This window comes from Panthera pardus, unplaced genomic scaffold (assembly GCF_024362965.1).
Source record: "Panthera pardus isolate Hobbes unplaced genomic scaffold, ASM2436296v1 HiC_scaffold_20, whole genome shotgun sequence".
In the NCBI taxonomy this organism is placed as follows: Eukaryota; Metazoa; Chordata; class Mammalia; order Carnivora; family Felidae; genus Panthera; species Panthera pardus.
In genome coordinates this window covers 56689165-56711589 of record NW_026526766.1, presented here as the reverse complement: position 1 = coordinate 56711589, position 22425 = coordinate 56689165, and the positions used below count along the sequence as shown (strand labels likewise).

General features: G+C 38.1%; 1 protein-coding gene across 8 annotated transcripts in view; it reads right to left on the bottom strand.

The window, feature by feature from the left end:
* UNC13B (unc-13 homolog B) overlaps window positions 1-22425 on the bottom strand; it is a 252575-nt gene that overhangs the window by 147361 nt on the left and 82789 nt on the right. For all 8 annotated transcript variants that reach the window (XM_053908073.1, XM_053908071.1, XM_053908072.1 and 5 more), the window contains 3 exons: window positions 8280-8397; window positions 7227-7350; window positions 1811-1884 (listed from right to left, as the gene is read on the bottom strand). In XM_053908073.1, the coding sequence (XP_053764048.1) occupies window positions 1811-1884; window positions 7227-7350; window positions 8280-8397 (316 nt within the window). The remainder of the gene's footprint in view (window positions 1-1810; window positions 1885-7226; window positions 7351-8279; window positions 8398-22425) is intronic.

The window sequence follows — 22425 nt, the reverse complement described above, 5'->3', positions numbered from 1 at the left end:
CCCTTTGTTCCAAGAGCCTTTTTCTTTTTCTACTTGCTCTCTTCAGTTCCTTCACCATCTCTGGTTTTTCCATATTCTATATTTGATGTTCCCCCTTGTTATTCTTCAATACTTTTTACAGAGGCACCTGGATGGCTCAGTCGGTTAAGCATCCCACTTGGGCTCAGGTCATGATCTCACGGTCTGTGCGTGGTTCAAACCCCACAATGGGCTCGGTGTTGATAGCTCAGAGCTTGGAGCCTGCTTCAGATTCTGTGTCTCCCTCTCTCTCTGTACTCCCCCCCCCCCTCGCTCTCTCTCAAAAATAAATATTAAAATAAAAAAATTTTAAAAATACTTTTTACCTACTTTACATGAGTGAGTTCTTCTATTCCTGGGACTTCAAATGCTACTATTATGTTCATGAATCCTAACTCTATGCCAATAGCTCCTCACCCTATCTAATACCCTGAGCTTCATATTCTTTCATTCTTTCATGAAGTTGCTTACCAGACATTTCCATTGAAATATCTGTTGGCATTCCAAATTCTACCTTATAATCAGACCAATTTTGTAACAGCCCAAAATGTCCAAAAATGAAAATCTTATCTTTTTCCTCCACGAGCAATAACAAAAACATCCCCCATTCCTGATGGCCCAGACTGAGTTGTCTGTGTTTCCTTTTGTGCACCAGAGTTATCTCTGGAGATAAGACAAGGCCAAGCAATGTAATAGTCTAAGCATCCCTAAAAAGAACATACAAATAACAATTTACAGTTGACTTTTTAAAATTTTATTTGAGAGAAAGAGAGAGAGGGAGGGAGGGAAGGAGGGACAAAGAGAGAGAATCCCAAGCAGGCTCCTGTCAACACAGAGCCCAACACAGGGCTTGAACTCACAAACTATGAGATCACAACCTAAGCCGAAGTTGAATGCTTAACCAACTGAGCCACCAAGGCACCCTTAACAGTTGACTCTTGAACAATGGGGGATTAGGGGCATTACCTTCCACACAGGCAAAGGTTCACATATAACTTTTGATTCCCCCCAAAAGTTAACTGCTAATAGCTTACTGTTGAGCCTTACCGATAAGGAGTCAATGCATGTTTTGTATGTTATATGTATTATATACTGTATTCTTACAATAAACTAGAGAAAAAAGATGTTAAGAAAATCATATACGTTTGCATTATTACACTACATTTACAGTACTATATCAGAAAAAATCTGTGTATGACTAGACCCATATAGTTCAAACTCTTGCTGTTCAAGAGTCAACTGTATACCAAACATCTGGAAATTAGCAAAAGAAATGCCTTCTGCTCATCTCTGTAACAAGAGAACAGTTTCCCTAGTATAAGCTCCCACCCAAAAAGTCTAGAGCCAGACTAGTGCCAACTCAGCCATTAATGGGGAACAATGAGAAAAATAGAACAAGTGGGAGATAGATCCTTCTAAATGTCCAATGATCTTCCAGCTGCCTTGTTTCTTTAATGTAGCTTAAATTCTTTCATTCTTCAACACGCTCTTGGGTCCTCTTCCCTTGACAAACTATAAAGTGTCCTATAAAGAAATTTTTCCCAGGGTGCCTGGGGGGCTCAGTCGGTTGAGCATCCAATTCTTGATTTCACTTCAGGTCACGATCCCAGGGTTGTGGGATCAAGCCCCATGTTAGGCTCCATTCTGAGTATGGAGCCTGCTTAAGATTCTCTCTTTCTCCTTTTGTCCCTCTCCCCCAGTTACGCTCTCTAAAATTAAAAAAAAAATAAAAAAAAAAAAAAAGGAAAGAAATATTCTCCCATCTCTGTAATGTAAATAATGCAATTCCTACCTCACTGTCAGCTCCCAAGACATTGATTTGCTCCAATTTGTAAGTCCAGTATCTGGCCTCCTCCTCTGGGATATCTACCATGAAAAAGAAGAAATTACATTACGAGGTTAATAATTTGATCATGCACCAATAATCCTTTATTCCAACAAATAATCAAGGTAGAAAGTGATGGACAATTTTACTGGTGGGCTTGGTTCTTGACACGAATATGATCTTGCATCTTCACAGAAAACAAAATAATATTCTATTATTCCCACTGGATCAGAAGACTTATTGTCAAAATGTCAATACTACCCAGTGTGATCTACATATTGAATGCAATCACTATCAAAACCTCAATGATTTCTTTTGCAGAAATAAGAAACCCCATTCTAAAACTCATAAGGGAAAAAAATAAATAAAATTTATAGGGCATCCCAGTAACTCCAAATAGCCAAAAACAATCTTGAAAAGGAAGAACAAAACTGGAAGACTCACATTTCCTAATTTCAAAACTTACTATAAAACTACAGTAATCAAAACAACATGGCACAGACATATAGAACAATGGAATAGAATAGGGAGCCCAGAAATAAACCTTCACATATAGTCAAATGATTTTTTGACAAGGATACCATGAACATTCAATAACAGGAGTACCTGGCTGGCTAGGTCAGAAGAGCATGTGACTCTTGATCACAGGGTTGTGAGTTTGAGCCCCATGTTGGGTATAGAGATTAAATAAAATCTTAAAAGAAAAAAAAACACTCAATAGGGAAAAGCATCTTTCAACAAATCGTGCTGGGAAAACTAGATATCCACATGCAAAAGAATGTTGGACATTTACCTAACACCACATACAAAAAATTAACTCAAAATGAATTAAGACCTAAACTGAAGACCTAAAACTATAAAATTCTAAGAAGAAAATATAGGGCAAAAGCTGAGTGATGTTGGATTTGGCAATGATCTCTTGGAGAGGACACCAAAGGTACAATCCATGACAGAAAAAGCAGACAAAATGGACTTCATGAAATTAAAAAAAAAAAAAAAAAAAAAAAAAAAAAAAAATTCTGCATCAAAAGACACTATCAACAGAATCAAAAGGTAACCCATAGACAGAGAAAATATTTACAAAATATATCTGATAAAGAATTAACGCTCAGAATAGAGAACTCAAACTCAAGAACAACAAAAACCCAATTCAAAAATCAAGAAAGGACTTGATAGACATTTCTCCAAAGATGATATACAAATAACCAATAAGCACATGAAAAGATGTTCAACATTATTGATCATTAGGAAAAATACAAATCAAGACTACAATAAGATCCCACTTCACACCCAATAGGATGGCTACTATCAAAAAAAGAGAAAGAGCGCCAAAGTGGCTCAGTTGGTTGAGCATCTGACTCTTGATTTTACTTAGGTCATGATCCCAGGGTCAGGGATCAAGCTCCACTTCAGGCTCTGCACTGTACATGGAGGCTGCTTCAGATTCTCTCTCTAGTGGCACCTGGGTGGCTTAGTCAGTTAGGTGGCTCAGCCAACCAACTCTTGATTTTGGCTCAGGTAATGATCTCCAGGTTGGTGGGATCAAGCTCCAAGTTGGGCTGTGTGCTAACAGCCCAGAGCATGCTTGAGATTCTCTCCTTCCCTCTCTGCCCCTCCCCCCCTGCCGTGTGTGCACACAGTCTCTCAAGATAAAGTTTTTTTAAAAAGAAGAAAAAATAAGGTTATATCCTCATTTCTATATATTTAAAACTGACCAATTAACCAATCAATTAAGACTGTGACAACTTCCAAAAAAAAAATCTCTTAAAAACATCAGTAAGGGGCATCTGGGTGGCTCGGTTGGTTAAGCGACCAACTTCGGCTTAGGTCATGATTTCCTGGTTCAGGAGTTCAAGCCCTGCACGGCGCTCTCTGCTGTCAGTGGGCAGCATGCTTCCGATCCTCAGTCTCCCTCTCTCTCTGCCTCTCCCCCACTTGCACACACTCTCTCTCTCTCTCTCGCTCTCTCAAAAAGTAAATAAACTTAAAAAAAATAAAACATTAAGTAAAAATAATAATAAAAATAAAAACATTGGGGCGCCTGGGTGGCTCAGTCGATTAAGCGTCTGGCTTCGGCTCAGGTCATGATCTCGTGGTTCGCGGGTTCGAGCCCCACGTTGGGCTCTGTGCTGACAGCTCAAAGCCTGGAGCCTGCTTCGAATTCTGTGTCTCCCCCCACCCCTTCCCCTGCTCATGCTCTGTCTCTATCTCTCAAGAATAAATAAACTTAAAAACAAAAAAATAAATAAATTTAAAAAATAAAATAAAAACATCAAGTACATCTGTATATCTAACACAAAAGAGAAAACATAGGCAATATATGGATCAGATCAACTTTGGAGACATTTAAACAGATATATTCTTCAGTAGTCCACATGAAGAAATCAAATCCAGGTCTTTCTCCTTTGTCCCTCTGGTTCAAACGTTCACCTCCTTCCCCTGAAACAGCTCTTCAGCAACTGGTGGCAACATTTTAAAGTTTTATAATAAAACCTTCAAGTAATCTACAACCTAACTTATATAGTTCTTCCTCATCCATAAAATGGTGTACTCCACACTTGTTAAAAAGAAATGAGAGGGGAGGAAGAGCTATTTATATGTTCTGATGTAGAATGATTCACCAAGGTACATTGTTAAGTGGATAACAGCAAGGTGTAGCAAATGTGTTAGAAAATCCTATTTTTTAAAATATTTATTTACTTTTGAGAGAGAAAGAGAGAGAGACAGACAGAGTGCGAGCAGGGGAGGGGCAGAGAGAGAGGGAGACAGAATGTGAAGCAGGCTCCAGGCTTTGAGCTGTTAGCAGATAGCATGATGCGGGGCTTGAACTCACGAACCACAAGATCATGACCTGAGCCGAAGTTGGACACTTAACCAACTGAGCCACCCAGGTGACCCCTACTATTTGTATTTTTAAAAGAGGTTGACATTTATATATATACTTATATATTCAAAGACTGGCTCTGGAAAGATACACAAGAAAGTACTAATCATGGTAGTCTGTAAGTAAAAGAACATATTTGTGACAAAGACTCAATTTTCAACAGGTAACTTTTAAACCACTGTGCACTGCCTCACCCACAAGATAGTTTTTAAAAAACATAGAGCTACAAGGATGTTTCTTGCACTACTGTTTATAACAGCACAAACTTTGAAAAATTAAAATACCCACCAAGAGGAATGGTTAAATGTATTATAGTTTAAATTAAAAGCCCAGGTTCCAAAGCCAAATCAGTGGAGTTTAAATTCTAGCTTTACTACTTACTAGCTATGTGACCTTGGGCAAAAGACTTAAATACTCTCTGCCTCAGCTTCCTTATCTCTAAAAAGGAGACAATAGTTAGGTCCACCTCGAAGGATTTAAATGATGAATATTATACGAGGAAATATGCAAAAATGCTTAGTGATATACCCACTGACACACAGTAATTAGTCAACAAATGCTACTCTTATTATCATTGTGTATTCACACAATAAAAAATCAACCATGGAAATTATAAAGGAATAGCATTTATTTTATATGCATTTATTTATGTAATTAGTGAAACAGGTCAGAATGTAATATATACAGTGCTATTTTATAGGAAAAACTATATTATGTGCATAAAAAAATAAAAGAAAACATCTCAACACGTAAAAAAGAGATTAGAAATTTTAATGTCCCTTTTGCAAACCTGTATTTTCTGAACTTTCCACATCATAAAAAAACATGTTAGTATTTTGTGTTTATTCAGAGAGAGAGAGAGAAAGAGAGTACACAGGGGAGGGGTAGAGAGAGAGGGAGAGAGGGAATCCCACTCTGTCAGCACAGAGCCCAAAATGGGGCCTAAACCCGTGAACCATGAGATCATGATCTGAGCTGAAATCAACAGTCAGACATTTAACCAACTGAACCACCCAGGCGCCCCACATATTACTATTTTTAAAAGATAATAGTACATAACTGAACAGAATATTTCACGGGTTTCTGAATACCCAAAAGAAAATTCCTTTGCCACAATATGGTATTCTGTATGCTAAAATTCTTCCTTAGAAGGACCCTCCAGGGGCGCCTGGGTGGCTCAGCTGGTTAAGCTTCAGACTCTTAGTTTCAGCTCAGGTCATGATCTCAGAGTTTTGTGAGTTTGAGCCCCACGTTGGAGTCTGCACTGACAGTGTGAAGCCTACTTCGCATTCTCTCCCTCCCCTTCTCTCTGCACTCTCTCAAAATGAATAAACATCTTTAAAAAAAAAAAAAAAGGACTCTTTATTAAGCTTTTAATACTGTATCCCAAATGTGGTTATTACAGAGGCACAAGCTTAGCACATTCGCGTTAACTCACATCAAAGACAGACTTATCTGAGATTTTACCTTCACATTTATTCAAAAAAACATTTATCAGACACCTATCATGTGCCAAGCAAACTCTACAGTTACCAAAAAAAAGTACACAAGACCCCTCATGAAACTCAAAATCTAGACAGAAATGTACACCGCCACCAATGACAACATACGTGTTGCAGTGTTGAAAGAGAAGAAGGTCTCTTTAAAATACAATGAGTCAGGGGCACCTGGCTGGTTCAGTCTGCAGAGCATACAACCCTTGATCTCAGGGTTCTCAGTTCAAGCCCCACATTGGGCAGGGAGCCTACTTAAAATAAAAATGAATAAGTTACATAAAACGCAATGAGGGATGGACTGACAGTGTGAGGAGCCCAGAAATCCACTCCCCAGCAAAACTGTATATATAAAAAACTTATTTTTTGCTATTAACATGTATTTTTCCTATTTTAAAAATTATTTGTATTTTTTTTTAACATTTATTTTTGAGGGAGAGAGACAGAACACGAGCAGGGGAGGGGCAGAGAGAGAGGGAGACACAGAATCTGAAGCAGGCTCGAGGCTCTGAGCTGGAAGCACAGAGCCCAACATGGGGCTCACACCCATAAAATGCAAGATCATGACCTGTGCCGAAATCAGTGAGTCACCCAAGTGAGTCACCCAGGCACTCCTAAAATTTATTTTTAAATAGCTTTTCTATCAATGCTACTTCAATGTTTAAATTGATAAATCATAAGGCATATATTCACTTCAAACTAATGTATGTTAAATTGTCAAAAGAATAAGTCATTGATGTTCTCGAACAAGCAAATATTTCCTAAGTCATTAAAATGAACAGTCACAGAAAATTTAGTGCATTTACTGTGGATTCTTTAATGAGCACCATTCTAGAGTCTGCACCATTCCTAGACTAGATGTTATAGGGAATAAGGTAGAAGACAGATTGCCCTCAAAAGAGATAGCAGACAAGGCAAAAAATACAGTAATGAGACAAGCAAACAATGGTTAATAATACATTAAAAAGTGTTAAATGGTTTTTAATGTCTAATCTGACAGACTCACCAAAAGGCAGCTCAAATCTTGTATCAAGCAAAATCTTATGAGGAGTTGGGTTTTTAGTTCCACATATCTCATCATCTTTCATCAGTGTCTCTGCCTCCAACGTGGACCACTCTCCAGGCCCTTCCTAGCAAACAGAGATCTGAGATTAAACTTTACTCCTTTCATGGCTCTCCTCCTCCTGGTTTAAGAGCTGGTGTTTTCTCTAAATATCCTTGTTGGAGAGTTCCTGAGGACCACTCACATCCTGATGAGGCAAACACACCACCATCACAACCTGCCTCTGCTGCATGTGGCTGCCATTCTCCTTCTTTGGTGGAAGGAAGCTTTCACTGTGCTCAGCTCTCTGCAAGCCCACTGCAGATAGAAGTCCAGAGTACCACACTCAAAAACCAAACATATCCATGGATCATTATTTAATCTGCACAATTTTTAATGAGTGTATCACTTAAAATGTGTTACCACTTCTAATCAGTAGAGAGCTACTCACATTGCTAGTTAAAGTAGACCTGAACTGGGGCCACAATAAAAATGAACTTCTAGTCTGCCTGGGGAAGTAGAGACTTAGCCAGAACTAAAAGAATTTAGGAAAGAGAGGCACACCTGTATTATCCCTACTCCCAGAGAAAACATTGTCAAGGTTAAAGCTAAACAGGAATACAATACATATTCTCCTAGGTTCAAAGTGAGTGTGTCTATGGAGAAATGAGGTAGAAAACTAGTCTTGGAAATAATGTATAGAGACAGTATGAATGAAAATTGCCACGCATGGTAATTCCTTAAACTCTTTTACATGTAGAAGATGGACGACTGAAACCAGTTCCCTGGGAACCAGTGACTTAAAGAATTAAAGCAGAGTTCAGGACCCAGGCTCAGGAAGTTTAATGAGACTGATCCCAGGATAGTGCTCACCAATTAGAAGGGGGGGGGGGGGGGGTGGAGGACAGAGCAATCTGAGATGCATGGATACATGGATGAGTATTAGCTGAATGGAGGTAGAATGGAGATAAGCACGGGCTAGAAATGTACCTCCAAATGGGCAATGCATTGACTGACCTCATCCGACTGACGAACCGTCTTCAGTGCAATCCACACGGTCCCCACCATGGTGTCCCAGATCAGTCCTTTGTTCCATACCTCCACACTCAGACCCAGGTCCAGGCGACTAATCTCACTAAAGGAAAGAAGAAAGCCCTTTAAAGAAAGCCAGACAGCGGTGCCTGGCTGGCTCAGGAAAAGCATGTGACTCCTGATATAGGGGTTGTGAGTTTGAGCCCCGTGTTAGGTGTAGAGGTTACTTAAAAAAAAAAAAAGCCAGATTATATGAATCATATATCTACTATATTCAAGGTTTTGCTAAACCTTAAATACTTTCTCACCAGGATCCTATCATCAGGGAAAATCAAAATGTCCCAGAACGCTACAACCATTCTTTAGGTTCCTAGAAAACTATGTAAGTATCCATAACAAAAAGCTTTGTCCATCTGTTCCCTCTCCTCTGGAGCTACAAACATGGTTAGATTAATGCATTTTCACACACAAAAAAATTAAGGTAAGTAAGGAGGTCATTAATGCCAGGTCTGCATGCTTACAGTCTCTACATACTAAACAGTTTTATTATGAATAGTAACACTGCCCTCAACTTACACTTACAAACTATATGCAGGAAACTTAGGAAAAATCAAAGCTTCTTAACAAAATTTATGAAAGGGATTCTAAGCAGAAGCAAAAGGGCCCCTGAGAATATCTAATTGTGATGGGTCCTTGTGGTCAGAGGCAGGTAAGGGACACTAGAGTGTGCCAGTTCACATCACTCGGCCCCTGGAGAACCCACTGGTCATTATCAGTTAAAGTAGACAATGTTACATATAAACAAAATGTTTATCACAGGATAGTGACTGACACAGTGATTTTCCTATAATAACTAGGAAAATATTTTTTCGAAAAGAAATCATTCCAGAAAGAACCACATAACCAGTAAGCAAAAACAGCATCATACATGGTAGATTATCAACTTAGAAGGGCTAACTCAAATTATAGTCTTAAAGTGGAACAACCACTTACATTAATGCTAAAAACATTCTCCAAAAAGCGCTTATTGAAATACAGGATTATTTGAAAGGAAATGTAAGAAAGATGAGAAAAGGCCAATTCTAGAGGAAAAAGCAGAAAGGTATTCTCAAGAAGACAATAGCTATTCCTCACCTAAAGTTTCAAGTTCACACTTCAGAGAAAGCTTGGTTTCTGTGTTCTAAAGATACATGTTCTCAGATTCACATGTTTAGGATGTGGTATTACAACCACAGAATTCTCATCAAGTGTGTTGAAAACAAGTGAAGCAAAGAAAATTTACCTTTACATAAATACAATAGAACAATGTACTAATGAGTTCATTTGTCTATTTAATTAATGCTTCCTGAGCACATATAATACATATGATTTGGTGCTATGGGCAAGACACACAATACAGGACCCAATTCCTGTCTCTAAAACCTTCCAAGCTAACTGTAGAGCTATTCAAAGTCACAAAGTAGGTGACTAAACTCACCCACTCAGTTAAGGTGTTCACAGTGTGGTAAAACTAAGCTTTCTGTCACACAGCTTCATTCAGCCTAAATAATCGATTAGCCTTAGAAAAGAAACATGACAACCCCACATCTCTTTAATCTGGAAAAGAAAAACTGCACGGGGATACATTCGTAATGTTCCTAATGCAAGTCCTAAACAACATCTCAATCCAATTGATGAAAAAAATAGAGGTCTTTACAGATTAACTTGGATAAAGAAAAAAAATCTTTTCTGCAAGGAAACCTGGGGAAGAAAACTCAAACAATGAGGATATCTTCTACAATAAGTTTCTTATCTCACCTATGTGTGTTCAGCAGACCCAACTAAAAGAAGTCTGAGAGCTCTGTTTATGCCTTGTCCCCAGAGCTCTGGGGGAGCTTCTTTTCTCTATTAATTAATCAACAGTATATGTGCATACCTGTATATAAGATTTTGGGCTAAACAAATTCTAAGTAAAGATGCCCTCCCTAATTTCCCTTTAATGAATAATCTAGTCCTGGAAATAAGATACAGAAATATTAAAGATAAATAATGAGAAATACAAAAATGAGTATTAGATACTGACACATAATACATCAGGAAAAAAGAGAAAGAGAGACAAGAGACCAGCAATGGAGCCGCCAGTGACAAAAGAACAGGGTAGGATGAATAAGGAATAAGAGCAGAAAAGAGGAAAACGTAGCTAATAAAATCCATGGGTAACAGAGGAGACAGCAAACTTCACAGCATCTCCAGGTGGGAGATGAAAAAAATTCACAGTATAGCAGAAAGGTTGAAAGAGGAAGTGCAGGGGAAATTTGAAAATAAACACATAAGAATAAAGCTAGTTATGCTGATGAGAGGCTGCTGATGGCTAGGTTTCACATACTGTGAAGAGTTATAATAGTAAGTGATTATTACTGGCAATTGGAGGTCAGAAGAAAGTAGGATTGCTAGGTTTATATGTCATAGCCACAGGAAGAGACTTGAATAAACCACTCATAGCTAACTTTGCATACTACATGTATAAAGAAAGGAACGCATGGTCTCATTTTCACAACATTGCAACTGAGAAAGGGAATGAATATGGTTTATAATCTTGAGAGAGAGGCAACCAGTGAGAAATGTGACATCACTTGCCCTCTTTCTTCTTGAAGCCCCAGTTCTCTCTCAGCTTCCAGGACACCACTATGTCCTATTTCTCTATCTCTCTGTTCATTTCTTTTTCACTCCCTCTGTCCCACTTTAAATGCTGGTGCTCTCCAGGCTTTACCCCAGGCCCTTTCCCCAATTTACTCTCTCCCTAAGACTTCTCATCTACACCTACAGCTCAAACTGATCAAAATACTTCTCCAATCCAGACTTCTTTCCTGAGTGCCACGTTTAAGTTCCTAACCATCTTCTGTACCTCTCTTCCTACTAGTCCTGTAAGAACCCCAAATATAAGCTTGTCTACAACTGACCTTATTATGTCCGGTATCCTAGTAAATAGTGTAACACCTCTCCAATCATGTAAGAAAAGTCTACCTCTTTAACATCTTCTTTCCTTCTTCTCCTAACTATCCCTTCCACTACTGTCTTAACCCAACACCTCATAATCTTACCTTTTAACTCTTTCTAAACAAGTTTGCTAAATGGTATTATAAGAAACAATTTATTAAAAGTCCAAAGGATTGGAATGTATCTACAAGAAAATAATCATCCCTTTGCGCCTCTGAGATGCACTATAATACTTGTAAAGCAATTTTATTTTCAACTTCAAATCTCACAGCAATTTTAATACATTTTCTTGTTTGACACCCTCATTCCTAACTTCCCAGAAAACAAGCATAATCTTGTAAGAAAGACAGACGTGGTACCCCAAGGTAGATTAGTTGGTTGACTGACCTACTCTTGATTTTGGTTAGGTCATGATCTCACGGTCATGGGATGGAGCCCTAAACCCTGCATTGGGCATGGAGCTTGCTAAAGATTCTCTCTCTCCATCTGTCTGTCTGTCTCTCTCAAAAGAGAGAGAGAGAGAGAGACAGAGAGAGACAGAGAGAGACAGAGAAAGAAAAAGAGAGAGAGAGAGAGAGAGAGAGAAAGAAAGAAAGAAAGAAAGAGAAAAAAAGAAAGAAAGAAAAAGAAAAGAAAGGGGAAAAAAAGACCTTTAAAGAACTCAGTGATTTGCCTAGTCCTTCAAAATTATATTCCAGGGCCAACTGGGTGGCTCAGTTGGTTATGCATCTGATTTGGCTCAGTTCATGATCTCATGGTTCACGAGTTCAAGACCTGCACTGGGCTCTGCACTACCTCTCTCTCTCTGCCCATCCCCCACTCATGTTTTCTCTCTTGCTCTTTCAACATAAACAAAAAAAAATGATATTCTAGGGGTGCGTGGGTGGTTCAGTTGGTTGGGCGTCCAACTCTTGATTTTGGCTCAAGTCATGATCTCACAGTTTGTGGGTTCGAGCCCCATATCAGGCTGTGCACTGCTTGGGAGCCTGCTTGGGATTCTCTCTCCCCCCCACTCTGTCCCTCCCCCACTGATGCATGCACACATTCTCTTTCTCTCTCTCTCTCAAAAAAATGATATTCTATAAATTTCTCCCCCCCCCTTTTTTTTTTTTTTTAACATTTATTCATTTTTGAGAGACAGGCGGAGACAGAGCCAAACAGGGGAGAGGCAGAGAGAGAAGGATACACAGAATCCAAAGCAGGCTCTAGGCTCTGAGCTGTCAGCACAGAGCCCGCAACAGGGCTCAAACCCAGGAACCATGAGATCATGACCTGAGCCAAAGTTGGCCGTGCAACCAACTGAGCCACCCAGGCACCCCTTAGTATTCTCTTTTTTCTTTTTTAAGTTCATGTGTTTATTTTGAGAGAAAGAGTGAGGGAGAGGTAGAGAGAGGGGGAGAGAGAATCCCAAGCAGGCTCCATGCTGTCAGCACAGATCCCAGTGCAGGGCTCGATTCCATGAACTCTGAGATCATGACCTGAGCTGAAATCAAGACCTGGATGCTTAACTGACTGAGCGACCCAAGTGCCAAATTTTTTAAAGCTAGAGCTTACAATCGTAATATATTAATTTTTGTGTCATATACAAGAAATTCTACTAATTGTTACTCATTTTTATTAATTAGAGGAAGGTATGACATTTCACTCCATAAAGCAAAAGGATTTTAAGCACAGAAATGCTCATCTTCTATAGCAGGCAATCCAGGTGTATACACATACACTCATTCTCTGTCCATATCTCTCTCTCTCACATACACACAAGCATAACCACATACCTTCAAGGAGCCTTCTGAGAACTGAAGCAAGATTTAAATTCTATCTAATATCATGCTAAGTATATTATACTATTTCATAATTCTGACCACTGGGAAAATCTGACTAGGTAGTATATTTACCGAATTAATTGGGAGTTTACTTGCATTCATAATTCATATAAGATAGAATAGATTACAAATCCAAGAGACAAATTTACTCCAGGGATACTACTGGAATGATCTTCACATTTCAAGGAGGCTAGAGATAAATCTACTTTATAATTTAAAAAGGCATGGGGGTGCCTGGCTGGCTCAGTCAGTGTTGCATGCAACTCTTCATATTGGGGTCATAAATTCAAACCTCACATTGGGTGTAGAGAGTACTTTAGAAATAAAATGGGGCAGGGAGGAGTTAAGATGACATAGTAGTAAGGGGACCTTGGGTTTGCCTCCTCCCTTGAACAGAGATGGATCAACATCAAACCATTTTGAACACCTAGGAAACCAATTTGAGGATTAACAGAACAATCTGCATCATTTGAAAGAAAGAATGTGGCAGGTACATAGTACAGAGAGGTACACTGGGGGAGAAAAGAGCTTAGATGCTGCAGAGGTGAGGAAGCCATCTTCGTGGACAAGAGAGAGGGAAAGGGGGAGAAGCTGCTGCGCAGTGACATGATCATTTTCTGCGATAAGCCTGCCCTGGCCACAGCACAGTGAGACCCACCCCCAGATCACTGTGGATCCAAACCGCAGGGGTCTTGGAAGTGCAGGGTTTTGAAACACAGCAGTGCCTAAGATAAAGCTCTGGAAAAGCTGGTAGGTGGACAGCTGGGACACAGGGAAAAGGCAGGGAGCTGATGGGAGCAGAGGACACACGGGGCGCACATGAGGGGTGATTGATCACACACCTGTGAGGGTGTGAACTTCCCACTGTGAAGACGGGGGGGGGGGGGGGGGGGGGGGGGGGGGGGGGGGGCGGGGAATGAACCATTTTCACCTTTAGCCCACCAACACTGACTGACCCTAGTAAGATAAACAGCACCACCAAGTGGAGAATAAAACTGTTACACCAAACAAAACTGTTACACCTTCCACTCCCCTGCACCCTCTAGGCACATGTCCACTAAGGCAAGTCCTCCTGAGAATCAGAGCAGCAGGCTCCTCCCTCAGAACACCAGCACAATCCCTTCCACAAGTTTAGTCTGCTGACCATAGAGTGCTGCAAAGGAAACTGGATCTAGCTTCATTTGGGTTCTTTGTTTGTTTGTACTTTTCAGTTGTTGTTTCTGTATTTGTTTTGTTGTTTTTCTCTTCTTTTACTTCTTGGATTCAAGACCAAATTTTTTTTTTTTTTTTTTTTTTTATAAACACACACATAGGTTCTAGCATTCTTTATTTCATTTTTAAAATTTTTTATCTCATTGTATTATCATTGTTTTTTTCTTCCTCCAAAATAATAAGACAGAGGAATTCACCTCAAAAGAAAGGAGAAATGATGGCCAGGGATTTAATCAATGTAGATTTAAGTAAGATGTCTGAACTAGAATTTAAAACAACGATTATAAGGATACTAGTTGGGTGTGAAAAAAACATAGAAGACACCAGATAATCCCTTTCTGCAGAGATAAAAGAACTAGTATCTAGTCAGGCCAAAATTAAAAATGCTATAACCAGATGCAAACACAAATGAAGGCCATAAAAACAAGGACAGATGAGGCAGAGGAGCAAATTAGTGATATGGAAGATAAAATTTGAAAAATAATGAACCTGAAAAGAAGAGGGAAACAAAGGTCAGGGATTATGAAGGCAGACTTAGGGAACTCACTGATTTAATAAAACATAATAATATTCATAACATAGGAATCCCAGAAGAAAAAGAGAGAAAGGGTGAAGGCGGCTTATGTAAACAAATTAGAACTGAAAACTTCCTTAATCTGAGGAAGGATACAAACATCAAAATCCAAGAAGCACAGAGATCTCCTGTTAAATTCAACAAAAGTCAACCACCACCAAGGCATATCATAGTCAAATTCACAAAATACACAGACAAGGAAAGAATCCTGAAAGCAGCAAGGGAAATAAAGTTTTTAATCTACAATGGAAGACAGATCAGGTTTGCAGCACATCTGTCCACAGAAATTTAGCAGGCCAGAAAGGAATGGCAAGATATATTCAATGCGCTGAATGGGAAAAATATGCAGCCAAGCATACTCTATAGATCAAGGCTGTCATTCCAACTGGAGAGATAAAGAGCTTCCCAAACAAAAACAAAAAAAGTTTGTGACCATTAAACCCTATAAGAAATTTTAAGGGAGACTCTTTGAATGGGGGAAAAAAAAAAAAAAGACAAAGCAACAAAAACTAGAAAGGACCAGAGAGCATGACCAAAATCACCAATTCTACAATAACACAAGAGCACTAAATTCATATTTTTCATTAATCACTCTGAATATAAATGGACTAAATGCTCCAATCAAACAACATACGGTATCAGAATGGATTTAAAAAAAACAAGAGGCCCCTGTATGCTGCCTATGAATGACTCATTTTAGACCTAAAGACACCTGCAGATTGAAAGTGAGGGGATGGAGAAGCATCTATCATGCTAATGAAGGTCAAAAGAAAGCTGGAGTAGCCATACATTTTAAATTTTTTTTTATGTGGAGTAACCACACTTATATAAGACAAACTAGATTTTTTTAATGTTTATTTAATATTTGTTTATTTTTGAGAGAGTGCACATGTGAGAGCTGGGGAAGAGCAGAGAGAAAGAGACAGACAGAGGTTCTGAAGCGTCTCTGCATTGAGAGCAGAGAACCCGATGCAGGGCTAGAACTCACATATCATGAGATGATGACCTGAGCCAAAGTCTGACGCTTAACCAACTGAGCCACCAAGGTGCCCCCCTACAAACTAGATTTTAAAACAAAGACTGTAATAAGAGATAAAGAAGGGCATTATAACACAATTAAGGGGTCTATCAATCAACAAGATCTAACAATTGTAAACATCTATGCCACAACATGGAGCACCCAAATATATAAATCAAATACTGACATAAAGAAACTCACTGAGGTGGAGGAGGGAGCCAAGATGGCAGAACAGCATGGAAGTTTTTGTGTGTCTCGTGTCCATGAAATACAGCCAGACCAACACTAAACAATCCTACACACCTAGAAAACTGATCTGAGAATTAGCACAACAATCTGCACAACCAAAACCACAGAATTAAGCAGAGAGAAAAAATTCATTTTAATTTTCAATTTTTATTAAAAATTTTTTTAAATTTTTACTATATTTTTAACCTTTATGTAAATTTTTTCAAATTAAATTTTACTTCCATCATTTTATTTTAGTCTACTTCAATGTATTCACTTTTTCAAATTTTCAAAGGATTTCCTTTTTTTAATTTTTCATTTCTTTTCTTTTTCTTCAGTACAGAAAGAGAAAAAATTCATTTTTATCTTCAATTTTTATTTAAAATATTTTTAATTTTTCTTACTATATTTTTTACTTTTGTGAAAGTTTTTCAAATTCGATTTTAATTCATCATTTTATTTTAGTCTACTACAGTGTATTCACTTTTTCAAATTTTCAAACGCTTTTCCTGTTTTTTCTTTTTTGTTTCTGTTCTTTTTCTTGAATACAGAAAGAAAAAAATTCATTTTTATTAAAAATATTTTTCTTTAATTTTCTTTCTACTATATTTTTTACTTTGGTGTAAATTTTTTCAAATACTATTTTACTTCTATCATTTCATTTTAGTCTACTTCAGTGTAATCATTTTTTCAAATTTTCAAACGATTTCCTTTTTTTTTCTTTTTTTCCCCTTGTTTCTCTAATCTATCTAGCCACTTTCAACATGCAGACCAAAACACACCTATGATCTGACATCATTTATTCGATTTTGTGTATGTGTTTAATTTTTTAATTTTAATTTTTTGGTTTTTTTTAATTTTCATTTGTTCTACCTCATTAATTCCTTTTCTCCCTTCAAAATGGCGAAACAAAGGAATTCACCATAAAAGAAAGAGCAGGAAAAAAAGACAGCTAGGGACTTAACCAACACATGTACAAGCAAGATGTCTGAACCAGAATTTAAAATCACGATAATAAGAATACTAGCTGGAGTCAAAAATAGATTAGAATCCCTTTCTGCAGAGATAAAAGAAGTAAAAACTAGTCAGGATGAAATAAAAAATGCTATAACTGAGCTGCAATCACGAATGCATGCTGTGGTGGCAAGGATGGATGAGGCAGAACAGAGAATCAGCTATACAGAGGACAAACTTACGGAGAATGATGAAGCAGAAAAAAAAAAAGGGAGATTAAGGCAAAAGAGCATATTTAAGAATTATAGAAATCAGTGACTCATTAAAAAGGAACAACATCAGAATCACAGGAGTCCCAGAAGAGGAAGAGAGAGAAATAGGGGTAGAAGGGTTATGTGAGCGAATCATAGCAGAAAACTTTTCTAACCTGGGGAAAGACACAGACATCAAAATCCAGGAAGCACAGAGGACCCCCATTAGATTCAACAAAAACCGGCCATCAACAAGGCACATCACAGTCAAATTCACAAAATACTCAGGCATGGAGAAAATCATGAAAGCAGCAAGAGAAAAAAAAGTTAAGTTCTCTTAACCTACAAGAGAAGACAGATCAGGTTTGCAGCAGACCTAGCCACAGAAACGTGGAAGGCCAGAAAGGAGTGGCAGGATATATTCAATGTGCTGAATTAGAAAAATATGCAGCCAAGAATTCTTTATCCAGCAAGGCTGTCATTCAAAATAGAAGGAGATTAAAAGTTTCCCAGACAAACAAAAATTAAAGGAGTTTGTGACCACTAAACCACTGTGACCACTGCAAGAAATTTTAAGGGGGACTCTCTGAGGGAAGAAAAGATGAAAAAAAAAAAAAAAAATATATATATATATATATCTCAAAAGCAACAAAAGATTAGAAAGCACCAGAGACCACCACCAGAAACTCCAACTCTACAAGCATCATAATGGCAATAAATTCATATCTTTCAGTACTCACTCTAAAGGTCAATGGATTCAATGCTCCAATCAAAAGACACAGGGTAACAGAATGGATAAGAAAACAAGATCCATCTATATGCTGTTTACAAGAGACCCACTTTAGAACTAAAGACACCTTCAGATTGAGGTTAAGGGGATGGAGAACCGTCTACCATGCTAATGGTAAACAAAAGAAAGCCAGAGTAGCCACACTTATATCAGACAATCTAGACTTTAAAATAAAGACTGTATCAAGAGATCCAAAAGGGCATTATATCATAATCAAGGGGTCTATCCACCAAGAAGACCTAACAATTGTAAACATTTATGCACCAAATGTGGCAGCACCCAGATATATAAATCAATTAATCACAAACATAAAGAAACTCATTGATACTAATATCATTATAGTAGACTTCAACATACCACCCACAGCAATAGACAGATTATCTAATCAAAAAATCAACAAGAAAACAATGGTTTTGAATGACACACTGGACCAGGTGGACTTAACAGACATATTCAGAGCATTTCATCCTAAAGCAGCAGAATATACATTCTTCTCCAGTGCACATGGAATGTTCTCCAGAATAGACCACATACTGGGACACACCAGCCCTCAGCAAGTAGAAAAAGATCGAGATCATACCATGCATATTTTCAGACCACAATGCTATGAAACTCGAAATCAACTACAAGAAAAAATTTTGGAAAGGTAACAAATACTTGGATACTGAAGAACATCCTACTAAACAATGAATGGGCTAACCAAGAAGTTAAAGAAGAAATTAAGAAGTATATGGTAAAAACAGGGAAGGGGACAAAACAAAAGAGACTCTTAAATATGGAGAACAAACTGAGGGTTACTGGAGGGGTTATGGGAGGGGGGATGGGCTAAATGGGTAAGAGGCACTAAGGTATCCACTCCTGAAATCATTGCTGCACTATATGCTACCTAATTTCAATGTAAATTTTTAAAAAAAATCTAAAAATAATAAATTAAAATTAAAATTAAAAAAATAAATAAATAAAATAGTAAGTATATGGAAGCCAATGAAAATGATAACACCACAATCCAAAACCTCTGGAACACAAGAAAGGCAGTCATAAGAGCAAAGTATATAGCAATCCAGGCCTTCCTAAAGTAGGAAGAGCTCAGATACACAACCTAACCTTACACCTTAAAGAGCTGGAAAAAGAACAGCAAATAAAAGCCAAAACCAGCAGAAGACATTAAATAATATTAGAGCAGAAATTAATGCTACTGAAACCAAAAAAACACAGATCAATGAAACCAGAAGCTGGTTCTTTGAAAGAATTAACAAAACTGATAAACCACTAGCCAGGTTGATCAAAAAGAAAAAGGAGGGGCGCCTGGGTGGCTCAGTCGGTTAAGCAGCCGACATCGACTCAGGTCATGATCTCATGGTCCATGAGTTCGAGCCCCGCCTCAGGCTCTGTGCTGACAGCTCAGAGCCTGGAGCCTGTTTCAGATTCTGTGTCGCCCTCTCTCTGACCCTCCCCTGTTCATGCTCTGTCTCTCCCTGTCTCAAAAATAAATAAAACATTTTAAAAAAATTTTTTTAATAAAAAAAAAAAAAAAAAAGAAAGAGAAAGGAAAGGACCCAAATAAAATCAAGAATGAAAGAGAACACAACGAACACAGCAGAAATAAAAACATTAATAAGAGAATATTATGAGCAATTATACACCAATAAAATGGGCAATCTGGAAGAAATGCAAAAATTCCTAGAAACATATACACTACCAAAACTGAAGCAGATTTGAACAGACCCATAACCAGTAAAGAAATCGACTTAGTAATCAAAAATCTCCCAAAAACAAGAGTCCAGGGCCAGATGGCTTTCCAAGGGAATCTACCAAACATTTAAGGAAGAGTTAACACCTATTCTCATGAAGTTGTTCCAAAAATAGAAATGGAAGGAAAACTTCCAAACTCATTCTATGAAGCCAGCATTACCTTGATTCCAAAACCAGACAGAGACCCCACCAGAAAGAACTATAGACCAATTTCTCTGATGAACATGGATGCAAAAATCCTCAACAAGATATTAGTCAACTGGATCCAACAATACATTAAAAATATTATTCACCACAACCAAGTGGCATTTATACCTGGGATGCAGGGCTGGTTGAATATCCGCAAAACAATTAACGTGATTCATCACATCAATAAAAGAAAGGAAAAGAACCAAATGATCCTCTCAATAGATGCAGAGAAAGCATTTGACAAAATATGGCATCCTTTCTTGATAAAAACCCTCAAGAAAGTAGGGATAGAAGGAGCATACCTCAAGATCATAAAAGCCATATATGAACGACTCAATGCTAATATCATCCTCAATGGGGAAAAACAGAGAGCTTCCCCCTAAGGTCAGGAACAAGACAGGGATGGCCACTCCCACCACTGTTATTCAACATAGTATTGGAAGTCTTAGCCTCCGCAATCAGACAACACAAAGAAATAAAAGGCATCCAAATTGGCCAGGAGGAAGTCAAATGTTCACTCTTCCCAGATGACGTGATACTTTATATGGAAAACCCTAAAGATTCCACCAAAAAACTGCTAGAACTGATTCATGAATTCAGCAAAGTTGCAGGATATAAAATCAATGCACAGAAATTGGTTGCACTCCTATACACCAACAATGAAGCGACAGAAAGAGAAATCAAGGAATCGATCCCATTTACAGTTGCACCAAAACCCATAAAATACCTAGGAATAAATCTAACCAAAAAGGTGAAAAAATCTATACACTGAAAACTATAGAAAGCTTATGAAAGAAATTGAAGAAGACACAAAAAAATGGAAAAAGATTCCAAGCTCCTGGACAGGAAGAAATAATATTGTTAAAATGTTGATACTACTCAAAGCAATCTACATATTCAATGCAATCCCTATCAAAATAACACCAGCATTCCTCACAGAGCTAGAACAAATAATCCTAAAATTTATATGGAACCAGAAAAGACCCTGAATAGCCAAAGCAATCTGGGAAAAAAAAAAAAAAAAAAGCAGGAGGCATCACAATCCCAGACTTCAAGCTGTATTACAAAGCTGTAGTCATCAAGACAGTATGGTACTAGCACGAGAACAGACACTCATATCAATGGAACAGAATAGAGAACCCAGAAATAGACCCACAAATGCATGGCCAACTAATCTTTGACAAAGCAGGAAAGAATATCCAATGGAATAAAGACAATCTCTTCAGCCAAGTGTGCTGGGAAAACTGGACAGCGACATGCAGAAAAATGAACCTGGACCACTTTCTTACACCATACACAAAAATAAACTCAAAATGGATGAAAGACCTCAACATAAGACAGGAAGTCATCAAAATCCTCGAGGAGAAAGCAGGCAAAAACCTCTTTGACCTCAGCTGCAGCAACTTCTTACTCAACACCTCTCCAGAGGCAAAGGAAACAAAAGCAAAAATGAACTATTGGGACCTCATCAAAATCAAAAGCTTCTGCACAGCGAAGGAAACAATCAGCAAAACTAAAAGGTAACTGACAGAATGGGAAAAGATGTTTGCAAATGACATATCAGATGAAGGGTTAGTATCCAAAATCTATAAAGAACTTATCAAACTCAACACCCAAAAAACAAATAATCCAGTGAAGAAGTGGGCAAAAGACATGAATAGACACTTCTCCAAAGAAGACATCCAGATGGCAAACCAACACATCAAAAAATGCTCGACATCAATCATCATCAGGAAAATACAATTCAAAACCACAACGAGATACCACCTCATACCTGTCAGAAGGGCTAACATTAACAATTCAGGCAACAACAGATGTTGGCGAGGATGTGGAGAAAGAGGATCTCTTTTGCATTGCTGGTGGGAATGCAAACTGGTGCAGCCACTCTGGAAAACAGTATGGAGGTTCCTCAAAAAACTAAAAATAGAACTATCCTACAACCCAGCAATTGCACTACTAGGCATTTATCCAAGGGATACAGGTGTGCTGTTTTAAAGGGACACAGGCACCCCAATGTTTATAGCAGCACTATCAACAATAGCCATAGTATGGAAAGAGCCCAAATGCCCATGGATGGATGAATGGATAAAGAAGATGTGGTGTATATATATACATACACACACACATACAGTGGAGTATTACTCAGCAATCAAATCAAAAAGGATGAAATCTTGCCATTTGCAACTACATGGATGGAACTGGAGGGTATTATGCTAAGCGAAATTATTCAGAGAAAACCAAATATCATATGTCTTCACTCATATGAGGACTTTAAGACACAGAACAGATGAACATAAGGGAAGGAAAGCAAAAATAATATAAAAACAGGGAAGGGGACAAAACATAAGAGACTCTTAAATATGG